The 21,331-nt window shown below is 41.4% G+C and overlaps 1 protein-coding gene across 4 annotated transcripts in view; it reads right to left on the bottom strand.

Annotated features, from left to right (window-relative positions):
• Rbm33 (RNA binding motif protein 33) overlaps positions 1–21,331 on the bottom strand; it is a 116,202-nt gene that overhangs the window by 14,802 nt on the left and 80,069 nt on the right. For all 4 annotated transcript variants that reach the window (XM_050119913.1, XM_050119912.1, XM_050119914.1 and 1 more), the window contains 3 exons: positions 19,227–19,541; positions 17,563–17,850; positions 13,860–14,522 (listed from right to left, as the gene is read on the bottom strand). In XM_050119913.1, the coding sequence (XP_049975870.1) occupies positions 13,860–14,522; positions 17,563–17,850; positions 19,227–19,541 (1,266 nt within the window). The remainder of the gene's footprint in view (positions 1–13,859; positions 14,523–17,562; positions 17,851–19,226; positions 19,542–21,331) is intronic.

Below are 21,331 nucleotides of genomic sequence, written 5' to 3'. Positions count from 1 at the left end.
ATATAATACACCAAAATTCAGGGATTCAAATACTACAGTTATAACAAAAAGAAGGGGAAAAGACCTAAGATCAAGTTGAAACTTTAAGAGAAACCAGTCCCACTTCCAAACAAAGCAGGAAGAAAGTGACAAGGAAGCTCATACTCAAGAGTGGGAACAGAGAAGCCTCTTCTCTGTCAGTACCAAAGGCTGCTCTGAGAACAAACTCCACACTCCTTTGATTATCCTGAACAAGAAAAATGGGCAAAAGACAAATATTCCAAACTGGAAAACAGAGGGACCATAACGATGTCCCCAAGTAGTGAAAGGAATATTTGTACATGATGCCATTGTATCAATCAACTTACATGAAATGCGCCAATCGTACAAAACACATACAGACCCAAACTGAGTCGGCAAACAGAGATGACTAGAGCGCCAAGGAGCAAGGATGTGCAGTTAATGAAAACACACTTCTTACAAAGAAAGACTCCCCTTCCTCCCAGGGGATTTTACCACAGAGCTAAAGTAAAATTGTTAGCTACTTCAGTCTCCTTCAGGTAAAAAGGGAGGATGGGAGGCCCATGTTCTGGTTCATTCTCCAAGTCAGTTAACATACGGAACACAAAGCCACCGACATCACAAAGAAAAGATACCAAGACACCTATTAAAGAACATCCCTCAGAAACATACACATGAACAAACAAAGCACCTTCAAGATATTAGCTGTCAGAAAAAGCACCTCATACTATGGCCGAGTATAATTTAAGTCTTTAATAACTAGTGAACCATAACATGATCCACCTGAGGACTGCTAGGCCCCAGCCTGAGGGGCACAACAGTCTACTCCTTCCCTCCAGAGAGGGCAGGCAGGTCATTTAAAACATTTTACCATGGAAATTCTTCAGTATGTATAAAAAGAGATAGTCCAATCACTTCTTAAATTTTATAGAATGTAAGCATCTCCTTCTGTGGCTCGGGCTGGCCTGAAACCTTGTGGTGATCCTCCTATGTCAGCCTTCCACTGCTAAGCTTATATACCTTTCTCTCAACTAGACTGTTCTAATTAAGTCATCATAATGCTGTACTTTAACTTTTTATGAAACTCATTCTAAGCACTCAAGGCTTAAATAGAAACAACCTATTTCCTTTTGAAAAAAAGAAAAGAAACATTTTTTCCCAATTGAGAGAACAAATACTATATTTGCCCAAAGAAAAGCTGTTTTTTTTTTTTTTTTTTTTTTTTACTCTGGATTAACACTAGAAAATGATCACTGGGTATGCTAACAGACCATGTTCAGGAACACATTTCTATATCCATAGTAATGCACATAAACAAACCCGAATGAGAAACAAGTCAAACTAAATCGACCCTACATTGGCCTATACAATCAGTTCCAGCACTGAAAAGAGACTGTAATTATTAGTCTGAAGTTACACACGGTTTAAAATACTTCAAATATTTTGAAGGTACTGCTTCAAACAGGCATCTCAGAAATCTGCTGCTGAGATGTAAGCAAGCCAGTGTCCTCGAGTGATGGCAGATTACATTCCAATGCAGAAGCAAGTCTTCAGGACGAGCAGTCTCCTAGGCATCATGGGGCATGCTGTGACTTCTGGCACAACAGTTTCTCTAAAGCAGATAAGGGGAAGAAGGTGTGCCCATGTAGAAACATACTGCTGAATTGCTCTAAAATGATTGCCCTTTAATGAATACAATAAAAATGTCTCTTTAGACTAGTATTTGGTTTTTAAAATACCCATCTGAATTAAGTAAGCCCAGGGAATACCTTTTATCAGCTTAATCTTACCAAAAAATGAGGTTTGTGGCCATCAACATTAGCAGGACAAATTTATTTATAACAAATGGTTTAAATGTACAGATAAAAATGCTTACTGATACTGTCAGAGCTTCTTGCAATTTGACAGATCAAATCTTATTTTCATTCTTCAAAGCCCATGAAGAGGCGGTATCGCTGAGTTGCATTCACTAGCAGGCAAATTGATTAATCCCTCTCCATAGAACCTCAGCCCTTGATTATACCTATCAGGCGTTAAGCAGCATTATTCTGGAGTGACAACACTTGACAAATTCCCCAATCATTTTCCTCAGCCTTTGTGGCCCTGCTAGCTTGTATTAACCCTGATGAAAAATTAATTTTCCTTATCTTCTTCTAAACCCCAAAATCCAAATCCGCCAAACTGGCAACTCTTTCTGTAAAGGTATTATAAAAACCTCTAAAAGATTAATTGCATGTCTTCAGGTGACATTAAATTAATTTCTGTACTCATGACAGACATTTGATACTCAGCACTGAAAGGACAGATAACATTGTCAGGACACACAGAAGGACAGTGGCGTGGTGTCCCAGGGCAGCCTCTTATGAATTCTCCTTCTGATAAGGCCACACTTCACTGTCACCAGCAATGTAGATGATGATGCAGCGACAGCCCTTGTCACACAGGTTTCTATTAAGGACAACAATACAAGCCTATCCCAGCAATCTCTGGGAGGCTTGTTCAGAACAGCACAATAAATGATATGCAAGCTGTGTGAAGTTTCCAAGCACAAATATGTGAGGAACTCTATTTTCTCTCTGTAGACTGCTGGACTACAGGAGAGACAGGGCAGAAACAAGCCAACCCTAACCTCCTTGCCCCAGGTGCTGTGTGGGGTGTTAGAACATCTTACATTTGCAGTCTGTCCCACCCTCTCCTAAACGCCCCCCACCCCCGTCATCAGGCATGCTTACAAACCAGCAAGCAAGCACACTGGGGACAGAAATATGGAATATTTCTTCAGGTAATGGGTCCAGAGGGCAACTACAAACCAAATCTGAAAGGCCAAAGCCACTTGACTAGCCACATCTAACTACTGAACTTCACTTCGTGAGGGGCGTGAATGTGTCCCACTCTACCATATGAGAACCTGGCAGTTATTTATAAGTGCTTACCTATGTAATAATCTTCCATTCTGAGACTAGGTATGTATGAAGAAAGCTTTAAAGAGAAGAATTAGCTTGTCTTTAAAGGAAATCAAAACCAAAAAACACCAAAAACACCACCAAAGCCTTGAACTTCTGAGGAGAAACAAGGTCCAGGGGGCAGCTGGCACAAACTTAGCAGGTGAAAATGAAAATGTACCAGAAGTAAGGCTCTGCTCTGTACAATACCGAGGCTGCTCAGGCAGTGGGGCTGTAAGCTGGTTTTTTCAGAGATGAGGCTGCAGGGGCCTCCCCCAGGCAGATGCCTTCCCAGTACAACCCTGTTACCTGCTGCCCACCCATGTCAACAACCATCTCCCCGGAACTCTATCCATGGTCCTGTCCTTTATACCTGCGAAGACTATGGTCCCAGTCAATTCTACCTCGACCTTTACCTCCCTCCACCTGAGCCACCTATACTGCCATACTGCCTGCAAAGCTAGCTTCTCCAGAACCAGGCAGAGCAGAGCCGTGTCCCCTAAATAACAATTTCAAACTAGCAAATGTGACAGATCAACTACTTCAAAGTTCCAAACAGAAGGCTAACAAGATGGTTCTGAGGATAGGGGTGTATGATGCCAAGCCTGATGACCTAAATTCTATGCCTGGGAACCACATGATGGAAAGAGCCAACTCCCACAAGTCTTCTGACCTTCACATGTAAACCGTGGCACAACCTATCACCAGAATAAATAATTACGAGCATTTTTAAAGCTCAAAAGCGGCAAACAGACCTTACAACGCAATCCTATTCTACAAACCAAATGAAAAAGGGATTTGGGGGAAAAGCAGAAGGTGGCTGAAAGGATTAACAGTAAAGATCAATGTTATCCTGGACCCTGCCCCTGTTTTGCTCATTTCCTGGTATTACCGACAAGGTTAGGGAACAACTGCCCTGCTCATTCTCAGACACCCGGAGAGATACTGTGTCTACTTCACTTCTGCTCTGAAACAAGAAATCCAACTATGCAGAAATTTTTAGTTTCATATTAAGTTTCTTAAGTATTTCTAATATCCTTTATACTGGCTGGTTTTATGTGTCAACTTGACACAAGTTAGAGCCTCAGCTGAGGAAATGGAGCTCTCCTTGAGATCCAGCAGTAAAGCATTTTCTCATTTAGTGATCAATGTGGGGAGGGCATTTTCTCATTTAGTGATCAATGTGGTACCATCTTGGGATGATGGTCCTAGATTCTATAAAAAGGTAGACTAAGCAAGCAAGCCATTGGGAGGCAAGCCAGTAAGCAGGACCCCTCCATGGCCTCTGCATCAGCTCTGGCTTCCGGGGTCCTGCCCTATTTGAGTTCCTGTCCTGACTTCCTCCAGTGATGAACAGCAATGCTGAAGTGCAAGCCAAATAGACCCTTTCCTCCCCAACTTGACTTTTGGTCATGGTGTTTCGTTGTAGCAATGGAAACCTTACTTAAGACACCCTTGAAACTGTCCTAGGTTCTAGTGACAAATATGGAACAGAAGGCAGACAGCCCTTCAAGAAGGAGCAGGGGCCAGGAGCTGGAGCTAGAGCTCTAAAGGATGGGAAGCTCTGGGTGGCAGGCAGGGCAGAGCACATGTAGCAGCATCGGCAGAACCCACAACAACAAGTCCTGAGCAATATAGAGGCTTGAGACATGGCATCTCCAGACAACAAGAAAGGGTGTGGCAAATTCTACATCAGCCTGTGGCCATGGAGAGGTGTTTAATTCTCTGTCAGACTGGTACTTCCCAAAGTGACAAAGATTTGAGGGATAAAATGAATGTTTCTGTTCATTTCAACCCTAATACTCAGGTGATTAGTTATGTCTTATATCGTCTTGTGTATAATGCTTAAAATAGAACTCAACCCCAAATCTGTAAAAACAAACAACTGCCAGTTTTATATTTTTCTAGTTTTTTCCCCCTAAGCCAGCAAAACAGAGTGAGAATATCAGCTCACCAGAACTTTCAAGTGGCTCTCACTGCTCTACAAATTAAGATCCAAACAGCTTATGCAAGGCCTATTTCCAAACTCACTTACTCTCTGTACTCAACCCAGTGCCCTTCCTTCAGCTAGAAACTGCCACAGTTACACATACCCCACCCTCCCCACACACATACCTAGAAGACTCACTCCTTTACCCTGCTTTCTTCTCCACTCAGAAGCCATTTCTTCGGGTCTCCCTGTTATGTTACTCATCCCACTTCACTTCTGCTTGTGATGTGGGATTCTCCTCTGTATGCTGTTAATATGTTTTACAACCATTGGTTAATAAAAGAATCTGCTTTGTCCTAGAGCAGGGCAGAATATAGTCAGGCTGGAAGAGATATAACGAGAAGGTAGGTAGAGTCAGACAGACACCAAACAGAACCTTACTGGTAGGCCACAACCATGTGACAATACACAGATTAATAGGAAAGGGTTAATTTAAGATGTAAGAGCTAGCCAGAAATATGCATAAGCTAATAGGCCAAACAGTATTACAACTACTACAGTTTTCAGTGTAATTATTTTGAGTCTGGGTGGCCAGGAAACGAACAAGCAGCCTCCGACAACATGCTTGTACCTACTGTTACGCACAGGGTCCACAGAGTGCTCAGCTCACTGTAAAGCTCCACAAAGGCAGGCCTAGTGCTGTGACAACAGAGACCACAGCTGCTCTGCTGACACCATTACCACATACTTCCTCCCTAAGTAACTGGGGAAGCCAGAAGGCCTCAGCAATACATACAAACACCAGAACCCAGTAACCTTTCCACAAAAGGTAAGTCCCAAACAGCCTCTCCTCCCCTCAGGTGTCCTGTCTCCTGGCGAGTACACAGGGGCATGTCTTGGCAAGTCCCTTCAGGTACTGAATATAAACATGCTAAGTGACAGTGGTGTGTGCTTTTAATCCCAACACTTGGAAGGCAGAGGCAGGTGGATCTGAGTTTGAGGGAAGCCTGGTCTACAAAGTGAGTTCCAGGACAGCCAGGACTACACAGAGAAACCCTGTCTTGAAAAACCAAAACAAACAAACCTTAAATATATTCAATTTCTCTTTTGAATACAAAACAACTATAACAAAATGTAGTAAAAAATACATGCATATCTATACATCGCCTGCTAATACTCTTTCAAGAAATATGCACCCTCAGCAAAACCCAGCAGGTACAGCAGTGCCTAGTTCTCTTTGCAACCCCCAGAGGAAGGCACAGATATGCATTAAGGGCAATGATATACTAATCCCTGAAGGTCATGGTCTTACATGACCTCCAAAGGCCATGGTTAAAGGTATGCTTTGTTCCCAATCTGTGGTGTTTCTGTAAGGTGACAGGTCATTGGAAAGTGCCCTAGTTATATGGTACTTCTCTCTCCAAACATAATGAGGCTATCTTGGGTGTAGAGAATACCGTGGCATAGTAGGAAGAGCCACTAAAAGCAAAGCAACACAGTGGTAGCCAGGTCAATACGATGGTAATGGAGGAGGGGGTCCTAAGAGTCTTTTCTGACATTCCTGTCTTGACTACTTCCTGCTCTCCGACAGGTGCAAGTCATCTTGGAAATGCTAGAGATACAAAACATAGAAGGTTCACTCAAAGTGGAACCCATGATGCATTTTCCATCTATCATTGTCTATGATAGAGTGGGACTTAGTAGTGATACAACTATTCGGGGGTCCCTCACATCACTGTAAGTTCCTTTCCCCTATGCTCTGTAAACTCACTGGTTCATCAAGCTGAACTTTGATCTGCCATTGGGATCCATGGGACAAATATGTCTCCCCAGGAAATTAGTGCAGTATTAATGCAATAGCTCATGAGATCTTAGGGACCTCTGCTCTTTTCTTTGTCTGCCTCTCTACCCAGCTGCTGGGAGACAGCCAGGCCTTCTCTGCCATGATGTGTCAAACAGCCTTGAAGAGGTGGAGCTTGGAGAAACTGTAGACCAAAACCTCTGACCTGGTGAGACAAGGTAAAAATCTTCCTCCTTCAAACCTCACCTTATCACAGCAATGGGAAGCTGATGATCACAGCAGCCTCTGGCACCTGTGCTCCAAGGAACTGAAGCCTTATAAAGATAGGACCTACCCCAGAGCCATACAGAAAAAGGCCAAGACACGTCAGACAAGCTTGAGTACAGCAAGTAGGCATATGTTTAGAGAACAATGGAGAGTTCTCAATGGACACAGAAGCCAGCAGGAAGAGGCTCTCTCTAGCCAATCAGGACTAGATCTAGCATCAAAGTAATAACAGCAGTGACAGTTCATTGAAAAAAATCAAAGCCCACACCTTATTTGATGTTAGATTAAAAAAAAAAAGTAAATGAGGGTGAAGACGAGGCTTAGAGTATGACAGCTGAGAAATAAACAAGGCATGCTGGAATCGGCCACAGCACTGCTGGCTGGTGGGGAGAAGCAAGTATAAGAAGTGGAGCTCCTTCCCAACTACAACTTACAGAAACAACCAGGGGAGGCCAGCTACAGGAAAGACTTGGGAAACAAGAGCTGACCCAAGTCATCAAAGCTAAGCTCATCAATATAGGCTAAGTCTGCACAGTTACACCAAGGACAGGCTACTTTCTGTAAGCAGCCTGCCAAACATAAACAACCTCAAACTTACCAGGAGGAAGCAAAAGATAAATGCAAATTACAGCATAAGCCACAAAATCACTGGTTTTGCCCTTTAAAATGCCAACAGCAAGGAACACAAGGGTTAAATGACTGCTTAAGATTAAAAGACCAGAAACCAAACGTGTGATTCTGGGTGAAAACCCAGGTGAGGATGATGTACGATAGTATGCAGCTGCAGTTTCTAGTATTTCTGGCCTAAGTCAACACACTCTGCCTCCAACCTTCTCATAAACCATCTGAGGAAGACAAAGTGATCAATGATGAATGGACATTAAAATACAACTTATGCTGGAGAGGTTGTGGGGTAAAGGGAACACTCCTGCAATGCTGGTGGGAGTGCAAGCTGGTATAGCCCCTTTAAATGTCAGTATGGTGATTTCTCAGAAAATTAGGAAAACAACCTTCCTCAAGACCCAATCATACCACTTTTGGGTATATACCCAAAGGATGCTCAATCATGCCACAAGGACCTGTGCTCAACTATGTTCATAACAGCTTTGTTTGTCATAGCCAGAACCTGGAAACAACCTAAATACCCCTCGACCGAAGAATGGATAAGGAAAATGTGGTACATTTATACAATGAAGTACTACACAGCAGAAAAAAAAAAAAATGACATCTTAAATTTTGCAGGCAAATGGATGGAGCTACAAAACATCATTTTGAATGAGGTAACCCAGACACAGAAAGACAATTATCACATGTACTCACTCACAGGTGGTTTTTAAACATAAAGCAAAGAAAAACCAGCCCATAAATCACAATCCCAGAGAACCTAGACAGTAATGAGGACCTTAAAACATACATAAATCTAATCTACATAGGAAGAAGAAAAAGACAAGATCTCCTGTGTAAATTGGGAGCATGGGGACCTTGGGAGAGGGTTGAAGGGGAGGGGAGAGGCAGGGAGAGGAGCAGAGAAAAATGTAGAGCTCAATTAAAAAAAAGACAAAGAGGCAGGGTGGGGTGAGGTGGGGGAGCAAACGTAGTGAGATATAAGCACTTGGTGAAAGCAGTAAAGGAGCAAGGCCTTAGAACTTCTTTCACTAAAGGTGTAACAAAACAAAGTTCTTCCATGGCCCACAAAGAGAGGGACCCATGCACTGCCTCTCTACTTCTAAAGGAAGCCTAGTAATGACAATAAGGATGGGGAAAGAGATGGACAAATTCACCCAATTTTCCAACGCAAGCACCCACAGGAAAACTGGGACCTTCCAAAAGCAGTATTCTGACATCCTTTAAACATAATACAAAAGAGCCATAGCCAAACAGCAGGCTGTCCTGCTGGGGTCCTGCATTTCTCCCATTTCTCTATGTGCCCATAGAACCAACAACTGTTTTCTTTATTTACTGCCAAATTTCTAAAATGTTCATAAACTGGGTCAGGATAAAATCTGCCTGCTTTCCTGATACTAAACAGTTCTTCAACTAAAGGATGGTGTTGCAATGTTTACTGAGCAATGACCATAGCCTAAAAAATGCACTTCATTCTCAACCAACCTCTCATTTAATGACAGGCAAAGGAGGTCAATCAATCCAAGTCACTGAGGTCACTCAGAGATGAACTGGATGCCATCTCCCACGAACCAGATGAGGCTGTGGGGCTTTTCCCCAGACATACACTTATTTTAATTGTTTCTGTGCTTAATAAGAAAGAACGAATGATAACTCCAGCAGTTCATAGTATATAAACTTTTTATATTTTCTACCTTAGCTTTAATAATTAAACAGGCCAAGACTCAGAATTAAATCCAGCTTATGTCTGGACCTACTGCTTTGTTTTGTGGCACCAGGTGGGTCACACAATCTCCCTGAGACTCAGTTTACTTCCCTGTGAAATGAGAATGCCACTCTGCCTGCCTCATGGGCAGTGGGCATGCTCAACCCTGGACAAACAGTAGACACGACAAATGCCAGCAAGAAGCACAGTCCTCCTCAGGGCCTCGTGAACCATCTCCATCTGCCAGCACTTTTCTTTTAGAACTCCTCCCAGCATCCAGATTAAGCCCATTCATAGGTAGGAAATTCAGATTCAGAAGGAAAAAAAAAAAAAGATTGTTTTGTGTGACAGAAGCAGTCAAGATAGGCAACTACCCAAACATGGATTTTCTGCACACAAAGCTGGAAAACTTCTATGTGTCACAGTGTCACACAAGAAAGTTAGCTTGACCCTAGAGAAGGAGCACTTCAAGCTCTGTGCCATGATATAAGTTTCAGAGCAGCCAATGCCAGATACAATGCCAACGACAAGCCCTGTACAAAATGGACCATTTTCCTTCAACCATCAAAAACTACACAAGAAACAGTATCAAAAAATCATTCTTATAAAATCTTTAGGAATGTTTCCTGCCACCACAATGCAATAGTTTTAATAAAGAGGACCCAAATAGTTTCAATAAAGATGACTGATGTACAACAACTAGAAATTGCCTTAGGATAAATGGAAACAGGTCTTAAAGGTAACATAATTAAAGAAAAGACAGGCCTAGAACTTACTGTCTTAAATCCAGGTCTCCATCTTTAACAAAATACAGTTTAAAAAAAAAAATCCTAAGAAAGCCAGGTATGGTGGCTTTAATTTGAGCATCTAGTGGCACAGGCAAGAACATCATGAATGCAAACTACATAGCAAGCTCAGGGCTACGTGAGACTGTCTCAAAAGACAAAACAAAACGTGAAGATGATTTGATTTTTAAATGAGCTATGGAAGAGAAGAGACATCCACTGTGATTCACAGCAGTCTCACAGGTTGTATGTCACTCAGAGAAGCCCAAAGAAGTTGAGACATCCCCACTGGTATGAGGTCTAAGAACAGCTGGCACAGGCAAGCAGAGACAGTATTGAGCAGTTCTGATCATGGAGCCCATACTCTGGCTAGAGAATGGCACCAGAAAGGAGACACTACTAGACATTTTAGATTTAATTACATAAATTCCAGGTTGAACAACAGTAAAGGAGGTAGCTCTAAGGAAGCCTGTGCTCATTTCTGACATAAAAAAAAAGTTGTCCAATGGCCAGCCCTAAAAAATACAAGTAACATTATACAGGCTGAGCAAATTGCAGTTATTTATTTAGGAAAACACACAAAAACTAAAACAGTGGGTTCTCGACCTGTGGGTCCCAACCTTTTCATAGTGGTAGCCTAAGACTAAAAGAAAACAGACAGATATATTACGATCATAACAGTAGCAAAATTATAGTTACGAAGAAGCAACAAAAATAATTTTATGGTTGGGAGTCATCACAACATGAGGAACTATACTAAAGGGTCGCAGCACTAGGAAGATCGAGAAACACTGAACTAAAGAAAAAGAGGCCATGAATTTGAAATACAGCAAGTTAGGGGTACTACAAGGGAGGGTTTGGAAGCAGCAAAGGGAAGGGGGAAATGATATAAGTATGTTAATCTTAAACAATGAAATATATATACTGAAATACACATACATATGTACATATATTCACACACACATATTATACATGTATAGATATAGATGTATCTTTTCAATAGGGTATGTGGTGCATGCCTGCAATCATCCAAAGGAAGTGGTGCTATGAGGAGGTGTGGCGTTGATGGAGAAGGCAAGGCCTTGTCAAAGGAAACATGCTACTGTGGGGGCACGCTCTGAGGTCTCATATATGCTGTAGCACATGCTTTTAATCCCAGCACTGGGGAGGCAGAGGCAGGAGGATCTCTGTGAGTTCAAGGACAGCCTGGTCTACAGAGTGAGTTCCAGGACAGGTTCCAAAGCTACAGAGAAACCCTGTCTCGAAAAACCAAAAGGGGAATACTACTACTACTACTACTAATGATAATAATAATAATAATAATAATTAAAAAAAACCCGGCTCCTTCTCTAGCACTATGTCTACCTGAATGCTGCCTTGCTTCCCACCATAAGGATAACTGACTAAACCAGAACAGTAAGTGAGCCACCACAATTAAGTGCTTTCCTGTGGTCACAGTGTCTCTTCACAGCAATAGAAACCTTAACTAAGACAGGTGCCATGTTAAAAGCTTGTCTTCCCCACACTCCCAGGTAGCCCAATGGTTACACCCGGCTCTGTGCAGAACCCTAACAAGATTCTTAGAGGCAGAGCATAAGCACAGGCCTAAGCTCTCGGGTGATTCCAGTGCACAGAAGAAGACAACTGAGACCTGATGCCTAGCAGCAATTAAGGGCAGTAATAAAATTAAAAGTCAAGAAAATGTGGTGGCACTTGATGCTGGAACATGCAACTGCTTACTTTTTGTAGTCTCCTAATTAGGCACACGCTGCAACTAACCCACAATTATGTGTTCTCTTAAAAATAGTTTCTATCCACTGAGGGAGGGATGGCATGGCATTAGGAAAACACGATTTACCCAAGAGAAAAGTGAACCCCAACAGGTTAGCCAAAGTTGCCAACACAGAATTAAAAGAGCTGCTGTGCTGTGGAATAATTCTTCTGTACACTGTGAATATTTGTTAATAAAAAGCTGACTGGCGAATAGCCAGGCAAAGAAGTATAGGCAGGGTGCCCAAACTAAGGATGCTGCGGTGCATAAGAGCATAGTCAGAGGAGTCACTGGCAGAGGCAGAGAAAGAAGACGGGCATGCCATACTGAAAAAAGGTACCAATCCATGTGGCAAAGCATAGATAAGAAATATGGGTTAATTTAAGGTAGGAATTAGCTATTAACAAGACTGAGCTATTGGCCAAGCATTTATATTTATATTCAGCCTCTGAGTTGATTATTTGGGAACTGGCAGTGGGGACAGGAAAACTCCACCAACACTGTTGGAAATGCTTGTCAGTACTTAAAGAGTGAAAAAGACAGGTTAGAACCGGTCCCAAAGCACTTGACTGGTGGTTATGTAAGTGGAAAAGTCCAAAGACTGTCTTTCCTATTTATTTGTTGTTCAGTTAGGCAGCATGATTAGATACCTAATCTCTACTGCCAACCTTCAGGGGGCAGAGGTTGGCAGTAGAGGGTAGGTATCTTATATACAGCTCTTTCTACCAGTGTGGAAAGTTCTATTTCCATCAGTGGCTATCTTCTCTTGAGCTTTTAACTAAATGAGACAGACTAACTTCTCAAGTATTAAATAAGGCCCAAAGCTAAGAACAAACACGTGAGCATTTACTGTGCCAACGAACAGAGCAGCTTTGTTTGTTAAATGTGACAGCTCATCTGCTGATCAGCATATGAATCACAAAAACATGAGGAAAACATTCAGATAAAACAGAATTATTGACACTGAGTATTCTACATATGTAACTTTACTCAGTATTATTCTATACAAGTGTCTTTCCTTACACCATGTGGGATTTCTGTTTTCTGTCTCCACGCACTCAGCTAACTTGACAAGCAAACCACATGGCACTGCACATTCTTCAGGGCACTGCCTTCTTCCATAGGTGGAGTTACAGGTGTTTTTTTTTTTTTTCTCTTTCTTTCTTATGTACAAATTTTGTGCCTTTAATCAATCACTACAGTTGATTTATTCTAAAACCTCATGTTCACAGGGTTCCTGTTCTCCCAATTTACAATGGAAAATGTATATAGTAAGTATCATTTTCATAGAGCACAACAAACATATGGACAATGGCATTTGCTTTAGAAGCCACTGTAATCAATGCAATGGATATGGAGTATGCACTACAACAAAGTTCTTACAACTGGAAGAAAGCAAGTATCCAGTACCCTCTTCATGAAGACTATGTGCAGGAGCTTGCTATTTAGAGCACTGAACCTGTCCTGATTACAGTGCAAACTGCACTTCCAGTGTCTCACTGAAAACCACCATAATGGAGTGCTACACTTTTGAAATGACATGGTAAGGTGACATGTTTTCAAAGTAGAATTCTCTTTAAAATATAACAGGGAAAAGGGTCTTGAGCACAGGTTTAATAATAGTCCATGCTGTTTGAAAGTGGATCCCTTCCCCTCTGACCACACATGCTCAGTGACCCCATAGCTATAAACAACTATCATGTGTATAGGAAATTTTACTTCTATGACAAACTTGAAGTTCAAGTTTGTTGGATTATGAGAAATTTGTTTAGTACACTGTTATTTACAAAAGAAACTAAAACTCAGAAAGGTGTAGCTGCAGGACATCACAATGGCTGTTCATTATGCTCAAGACAGCTGAGATAATACAGACACAGACAGAGCCAGATTTTGCATAACAGTCCTCATACCAACCTTGAGGTTTGGCTAATCTACATGACTCTACCAAAGGCCAAACTCAATTCTTTTGTGGAGACTAAAACTCTCTAAGGCAAACAAATTTACAGTGAAATGCATAAAATTTTGTCAACTTACCCCTCCAGACAACTTAATCACCCTGACCTTGGAGCTGACATGTGGCCCATCTCCACCACCTCCACTGTTGGCCCTGTGCATGACAGTCCTCTTCACCCCTGGCTTGGTGTCCTGAGGCCGGCCCTGGAGGGACGTCACTCTGGCTGCCTGTGGAGAGTGGGGGGCCTCCTCCATGTCCATAGGCTTGACTTGGAGAACTTTGTGTGGCAGCTGTCGAAGATGTTTCAGTGGTCTCACATGCTGTCCTTGATGCTGCATGTTAGCACCAGGCGGGACAAAGTTTACTGCCTTGGGCTGAACATTAGCAATGGTAACATCTTGGTTTTTAACAAGAAGTCTGGTTTTCACATTCTGCCTGCACTGTGTCCCTGGAAAAGGCAACAGTGGGTTACCATTTGTGGGTGATGGTGTAGCTGCCAGCTCCTCTTGCTCTGTAGGGTTCTGTGGACCATAGATCTGTTGTTGTTGCTGCTGCTGTTGCTGCTGCTGCTGTTGCTGCTGCTGCTGCTGCTGTTGTGCAAGTCTTTCCAGTAACTCCTTCTTTCTGGCACCAGCCTGCTGCTGCCTTCGTAACTCCTTCTGTTTCAGGATTTCTTCTCTCAGGCGTTTCTGCTCCTCTATCTTTAAACGATATAGCCTTGTCTCCTCATCTTCATCAGGGAACTGAAATGGAAAACAAGGTTTATAGGGCAGGGTGGCCATTTCAAACAAATGAATTTCCCCTAAACCTTTCAATTCAGTATTTGAAAGAAGACATTCAAAAATCAGCTTAACAAGATATATAACTCCTCTAGGGAGGGGAAAAATTATACAGCTAAACCCAATTTGGAAAGATTTTATCAGAATATTAAAAATGAAATAATGTAAATTTCCACTCATTTACAAGTTTGAAACCAATTAAACTATTCATTTAAGATATCAAAATATATTTCATATGGGAATGGCAACAGCCATGAGTCCCCGCTGTCACAGGGGTTTTATCTGGCTCTTCCCTGACAAACCAACAAAAGGTGGGGTGTAAATGACCTGAAAGGCCCTGATTAGAACTATTGATTTTTCGTACAGAATTTTCAGCCTGATCTCAAACTCATTTGTCACAGAATAATTGGTTATAATGAACAGCACAAGTCAATCTTTCTGACCTTGAACTCACACATCCTCCTCAGAATCAAAATGCTGCCAATTGCAGTATTGGAATATTAATGGTAAGTGAATATCCCAGACCCAAATTATACTAAAAGTCAATACAGAGAATTCCTTTCAAAAGTCCAGTAAATTTTTTTACTGAAAAATCCAATGAAGAAAGTTTATAACTTAAAATGAGGGGAGAATTAGTAGCAGCTTATTCCTGTTGACAATGTGAGCTCTCTGTGTGTGAGCTGTCTCCAGTGCTCATCATGTTTCCAGCAGGCCCTTTGCTACGCTGCAGTTTGGGTTATGTATCTTACTCTTAGCTGGTTTCATTCATTTTACTTTTTAAAATTTGTCTTTAAATAAACAAATAGAAGTCCTCTGTGGAAAAAAAAATGTGTTTTTTTGTTTTGTTTTGTTTTGTTTTTTATGATCACCTCTCCATAGTCTTTACAGAAGAATTGAGATTCAACCTATCTGGGATTCACCTAATTACAAATCTTGCCTATCTTGTGTAAATCTCAAGAATCAGAAATGTAAAACAAGCACAGAGCTGGAGAGTTGAGTAGGTACTCCATGGACTTCTTGGCGTGGGCTGACCTGCTTCTTATCCTAGGACAAAGTCATGGGTACATTTCAAACAAAACTAAAGGTAGGTGAGTGAGAGATTGTTACTCAGCAGGCCTGAGTAAGAAACCTGCAGTCCAACAGCAAACGATGCAGGAGCAGGATCCAGATGCACTATTTCCTAACACAGCAGTAATTTGTCAACATTTGTTTCACAAGGGGTCAAAAAAGGGTTAAAGCAGGTTCAGAGATATAGATAAAAAATACTTAAGATTTATTCCTTTCTAAGCCAATACCAACTAAATGAATCACAGTCATTAAGCTACCCATAGCTAAGCAAAATAAATGTATTTCTCTAGAAGAAGAAAATACAAGCCTGGTTCCACTTATGTGTACAAAAAACTAAACTAAAATAAATTAAGGCATTCAACCTATACCAATGCAACCTCTCAACTTTCTATTTTACTTTTATAAATTATCTGCCTGTGGTAACTTTACAGAAGAATTTGTGGTTAAGTCTAAAATGAAATAAAAAACCAAGGCTGATTCTTCCTCTCCTTGTGCTATTTAGCCATTGCTATCATGCAAGAAATGTGTATGTGAACCAGACTGAACACATATACAAGTTCTATATAAACAAACCAAAGGCACTATCAAATTTTTAGCAAAGAACCACTTTTTATTATTTGGAGTGTGTCTAATATATACCTCTTTATTACCCCTCCCCCCCTTTAAAAAAAGTTTGAGAAGGATCTAAGTTGCCCAGACTGGCCTTGAACTAGTGATTTTCCTGCCTCAGCCTTCAGAATAGCTAAGATTACAAGACTGCAACACAAGACCTAGCTCACAAAAAATTTTTTACAAACCACTCCATTCCAGTCAGTAGTTTCATAGTTTTCTTTCATATACTGATTATGAAACCCACAGTCTTCCTTTTAATGACAGTTTATTAAAAGACATCCAAACATCTGACTTCATAATTTTTCTGTGGTACAATTAAAACCATCATAGTAATTTTTTTTTTCGAGACAGAGTTTCTCTGTGGCTTTGGAGCCTGTCCTGGAACTAGCTCTGTAGACCAGGCTGTCCTTGAACTCACAGAGATCCTCCTGCCTCTGCCTCCTGAGTGCTGGGATTAAAGCCGTGCGCCACCATCGCCCGGCATCATCATAATAATTTATCAGAAGACTTAAATGACGAAAACCTAATTAAAAGATTAAAACAGTGTAAGCTGGTTTTTAGAAAGAATGAATGAATTCCTAGGAAATGCTCCATGCTATCATCACACTGAACACTGTAATAATCAGCTAACTGGTTAACTGCTTTGTTACATTCAGCATGGATTTCACTGGTGCTCACATAACTCCCTGCACTTGTCTCTGCCCAGCTCCCAGGTATACCCTATTTTGTTTCATCCTCATTCAACAGGTAAGAAAGTTGAGGCTTGTGAGAAACTAAGGACTTCAAAATCGAAGACCACATAAAATACTGATCCACAAAAAGTCTACACCTATTTTAAATTACCAAATATAAGTAAGGCCACAGAACCAGCTGGTTTTGTGAGTAGAGTTTGTTGGTACAGACCACATCTGTGCCTGTAAGAACTATTTATAACCCGCCTTGAGCCACAATGGCAGAGCTGAATGATTATGCTGATCTAGAACATTTATAAAATCTTGGATCCTTTAAAGAAAATGTCTGCTAAACCTGGGTATAATTGATTCTATATAATAAGGTAATAATTATACAAATAGACCAGTGAGAATGTCAGAGTACTCACGCATACACCAAGGACTGAAAATGCAAGCTGCTTAAGGTGCTCTGTCACTGAGCTACATCCCACAGCAGTAAGAGTATTTTTTATGAACATGTCTTTTAGGTTAAAAGAAGTATCTACTTCGGGGGAACAAGTAGACAGAGTTTCTGGATAAGCCAACAAAGCAGAACATATTGACAGTCAGGCTCCCTATTTCAGAATGAACAAGTCCCAGGAAAGAGGTCCTACCTCTGGTTCTGCTTTTGTTTCTTCCTTAGGTTGAGCCCCAGGGCTAAGCGGCTTGACTTTTGCATCAGATTTTCCCTGGGAGCTCCTAGAAGCCGCCACAGCCCTGGAGGGTGGAGATGTGTTGACAATGGGCTTCACCTGAGCTGCAGGTGTGGAGGAAGAGCGATTACCACTCATTTCTAAAACGTGTGAAGGTGCTATGGGGAGTTCACGCAGATTACTGTTTCTGGGAGCGGTGGGTTGCATCTGCTGCATGGGCCGTTTGCTTATACTCTGAGATGCTGCATTCTGTCACAAAAAGAAACACAAGCTTATTAGTGAGTAAAAACACGAGGAATCGTTGTCATCAATAGCTGCCTTGTCTTGTGAGGGGTAGATTCCCTTACTCTTGCAAATACAAATGTTGCTGTGTGCCCTGATGCTTAGGACTTGGTTCCATAAAGATATAGTTTTCATTTGTAAAGGTCAAACCCAGTCATTTTTTCAGTATATAAACCAACATTTTTAACAGAAGTATGGGCTAAAATAACAACAAAAAAATCCATCAAGGACCCAAATATAATCAATGTTATTCCTATTTCACCTAAGTTTAAAATTGAGCAGGAGAACCTGACACCATGTTTCAATATTATAAAAAGCTTTCTGGAGGAGAAAGGTGCAGCAAAGTTCTATCACAAGGAAAGTCTTGGTTATCTTCCCCTGGACATGCCTGGGAAAGAACCCATAAATCAAGAGATAGAGGTGATTGAGTCAGGCCATTACCTTAAAAAGGAAATCTAGTCTCACATGCCTTTCCTCTACCTAGAAATCCCCTTGATGTTTTCATCTAAGTCATATTAAGATATTGCCGGTGGAGACGCACGCCTTTAATCCTAGCACTCGGGAGGCAGGGCCAGGTGAATCTCTGGGAGCTAGAGGCCAGCCTGGTATACAGAGCTATTTTCAGGACAGGAACCAAAGCTACAGAGAAATCCTGTCTCGAAAAAACCAACCAATCAAATAAAAAAAGCAAAACAAACAAACACACATGCGCACACATACACACACACAAAGAGGCAAGGTTAGGAAAATAGATTCAAAGCAGTTTGGTGACCTGCTCAAACTATGAGGATAAAAGTACAGAACTAAAAAGAAGACTTATAGACAGGAACAGTAAGCAATATTACGTTTTGTCCTGAAAGAGACAGTAATGTCAGTTACTAATGGACAAGGCAATGGTAGCTACATTTTACTCTCACAGCAACCTGTCACCTTCCAGTTCCTTTCGATGCATGACAAGAGCCACATTTGCTGAGAGTATGTAAAATGTACCACCACAAACAAACACAAGTTAATTTCCCACAACTGAATGTAAGCTCTTACTCAGAACCCCCAGCGGCCGATAACCTATAAAGTAAGCTGCTGGCACTGGTGGAATGACTGCCACCCAACAGTACTGTCTAATCACTACAGAAAATCCAAATACAAGAACTAAGTAAATATTAACATAGCCTTTAAGGCTCAAAAGGATAACTTAGTATCTATAGTTTAAAATCTTCCCCAAAGTCCTATTAAAAAATTACAGCTTCACTTTGGAAAATATATGGCAAATTTATTAATGAAAAAAAACAGCTGGAGAATGATCTACCACAGGAATTTTAAGTTGAGCCACATGTAGTACTCACATGCCGTAGGCCCTGACGTGAGGTGCACTGCATCCGACTGCTGTTGGGCTGAGGCTGAGCAGTCTGCACATGTGGTCTGAACTGCGGCTGAGACATGGGCATCAGAGGAGGCGGAGGAGCGGAAAGGTGGTGGTGATGCTGGTGCTGCTGTGGCTGATGCTGAGGGGGAGGCTGATGCTGTGGAGGAGGCTGATGTGGAGGCTGGAGGGGGGGCTGAAGAGGTGGCTGGTGCTGGTGATGCTGGGGCTGCTGCTGGGGCTGCTGAGGCTGGGGCTGTGGTTGATGAGGTGGCGGCAACGGAGGATGCAAGGGACCCTTCCATTCCAAAAGAAAGAGAAACAACAGCTTACCAACAGTGGTAGGCAGATTTCATTCCAATGTTTTCCTTATAAATCTTGGCATAAGAAGATGCATGGTGAGAACAGCGTCATAAATGCAGCTATCAGCTGGTGGCACTACCTTTGTATGCCTAAAACATATGCACCATCATAAAAGGCAACTTTCTACAGCAAGTTTAGATGGTACACCAAAGGCAGTCCACTAGACGAGAAAGACCACAGTGACTAAATTACCTAAAGTAAAAGTACATAGACAAGGACACACTGCTTTCCTACCAAAAAAAAAAAAAAAGACATACCCACATGGTCATGGCAAGAGCTGCTTGGTAATGGGATGATATAATTTCTTTAAACTCACCTATATTTTAATGTTTCTACAACAGAGGTTCCATTTTTTAGATAAAATTCAAAATATTTAATAACCTCTTTGAACACTGAAAATAGTTATTTTCTCTTTTCAGCTTTAATATTTTTTTAATTTCCTTTACTTATTGCTCGACTGGCTGTGTGTATATGTGAGTATATGTGCATCAACACAAACATGTGCCACAATATACACATGGAGGCCAGGAGACAACTTGCTAAAGTCAGGTCTAATCCTTCCACCACCTGAGTTCTAGGGGTCAAACTGGGGTGCTCATATTTGTTAACAGGTGCTTTCACCTACTAAGTTATCTCTGCATCCCTAGATAAACTGATTTATGTGTACGGATATTTTAGGCGAATGAATGTCTATGCACCATGGACACGTCTGGTGCCTACCGCAGCCAGAGGAAGGCTGGGATCGTGTGGGACTGGAATTATAGATGGTTGTGAGTCACCATGTGGGTGCTGGGGATTGAATCCCATCCTCTAGAAAAGCAGCAATGGCTCTTTATGACTTAAAGATCTCTCCAGCCCCTAGGTACACACTCTTATATATTTTATGTATCTATACAGTTGAGTCAAGTGTACTATTACACCAACTCTCTCTCCCCCTTTTTTGGGTAGACAACATCTCCCAAATGCTGGGATTAAGGAATGCCACCGCACTTTGCTCAATCTCTATGCACCTTATAGGTTAAAAAAATAAAGAAGACTTTAATTTCTTTCTTAATTTCTTCCTTGACCCAGGTGTGGTTCAGTAGTTGACTGTTCAGTTTCCATGAGTTTGTCGGCTTTCTGGGGGGTAGCATAGTTGTTGCCATCTAACTTTAATCCGTGGTGATCTGATAAGACACAGGTGGACACTGATATTCTTTTGTATCTGTGGAGGTTTCCTTTTTTTCCGAGTATATGGTCAATTTTTGAGAAGGTTCCATGAGCTGCAGAGAAGAAGGTATATTCTTTCCTATTTGGGTGGAGTGTTCTGTAGATGTCTGTTAAGTCCATTTGCTTCATTACCTCCAATAATTCTCTTAATTCTCTATTAGGTTTCTGTCTGATTGACCTGTCCATTGGAGAGAGAGGTGTGTTGAAGTCTCCTACTATTAGTGTGTGTGGTTTTATGTCTGCCTTGAGTTTTAGAAATATTTCTTTTACATAAGTGGGTGCTTTTATATTAGGGGCATAGATATTCAGGATTGAGATGTCATCCTGATGAATTGTTCCTGTTATGAGTATAAAGTGTCCATCTCGATCTCTTCTGATTGATTTTAGTTTGAAGTCAGTTTTGTTGGAAATTAGTATGGCCACACCTGCTTTTTTGTTAGGACCATTTGCTTGAAAGACCTTTTCCCAACCTTTTACTCTGAGTAGATGCCTGTCTTTGTGGTTGAGATGTGTTTC

The sequence above is a fragment of the Alexandromys fortis genome, unplaced genomic scaffold (genome assembly GCF_014885135.2).
Source record: "Alexandromys fortis isolate MF-2015 unplaced genomic scaffold, M_Fortis_MF-2015_v1.1 scaffold_177, whole genome shotgun sequence".
NCBI classification, from domain to species: Eukaryota; Metazoa; Chordata; class Mammalia; order Rodentia; family Cricetidae; genus Alexandromys; species Alexandromys fortis.
The sequence above is the reverse complement of the archived record's forward strand: the minus strand, read 5'-3'. Positions and strand labels throughout refer to the sequence as shown.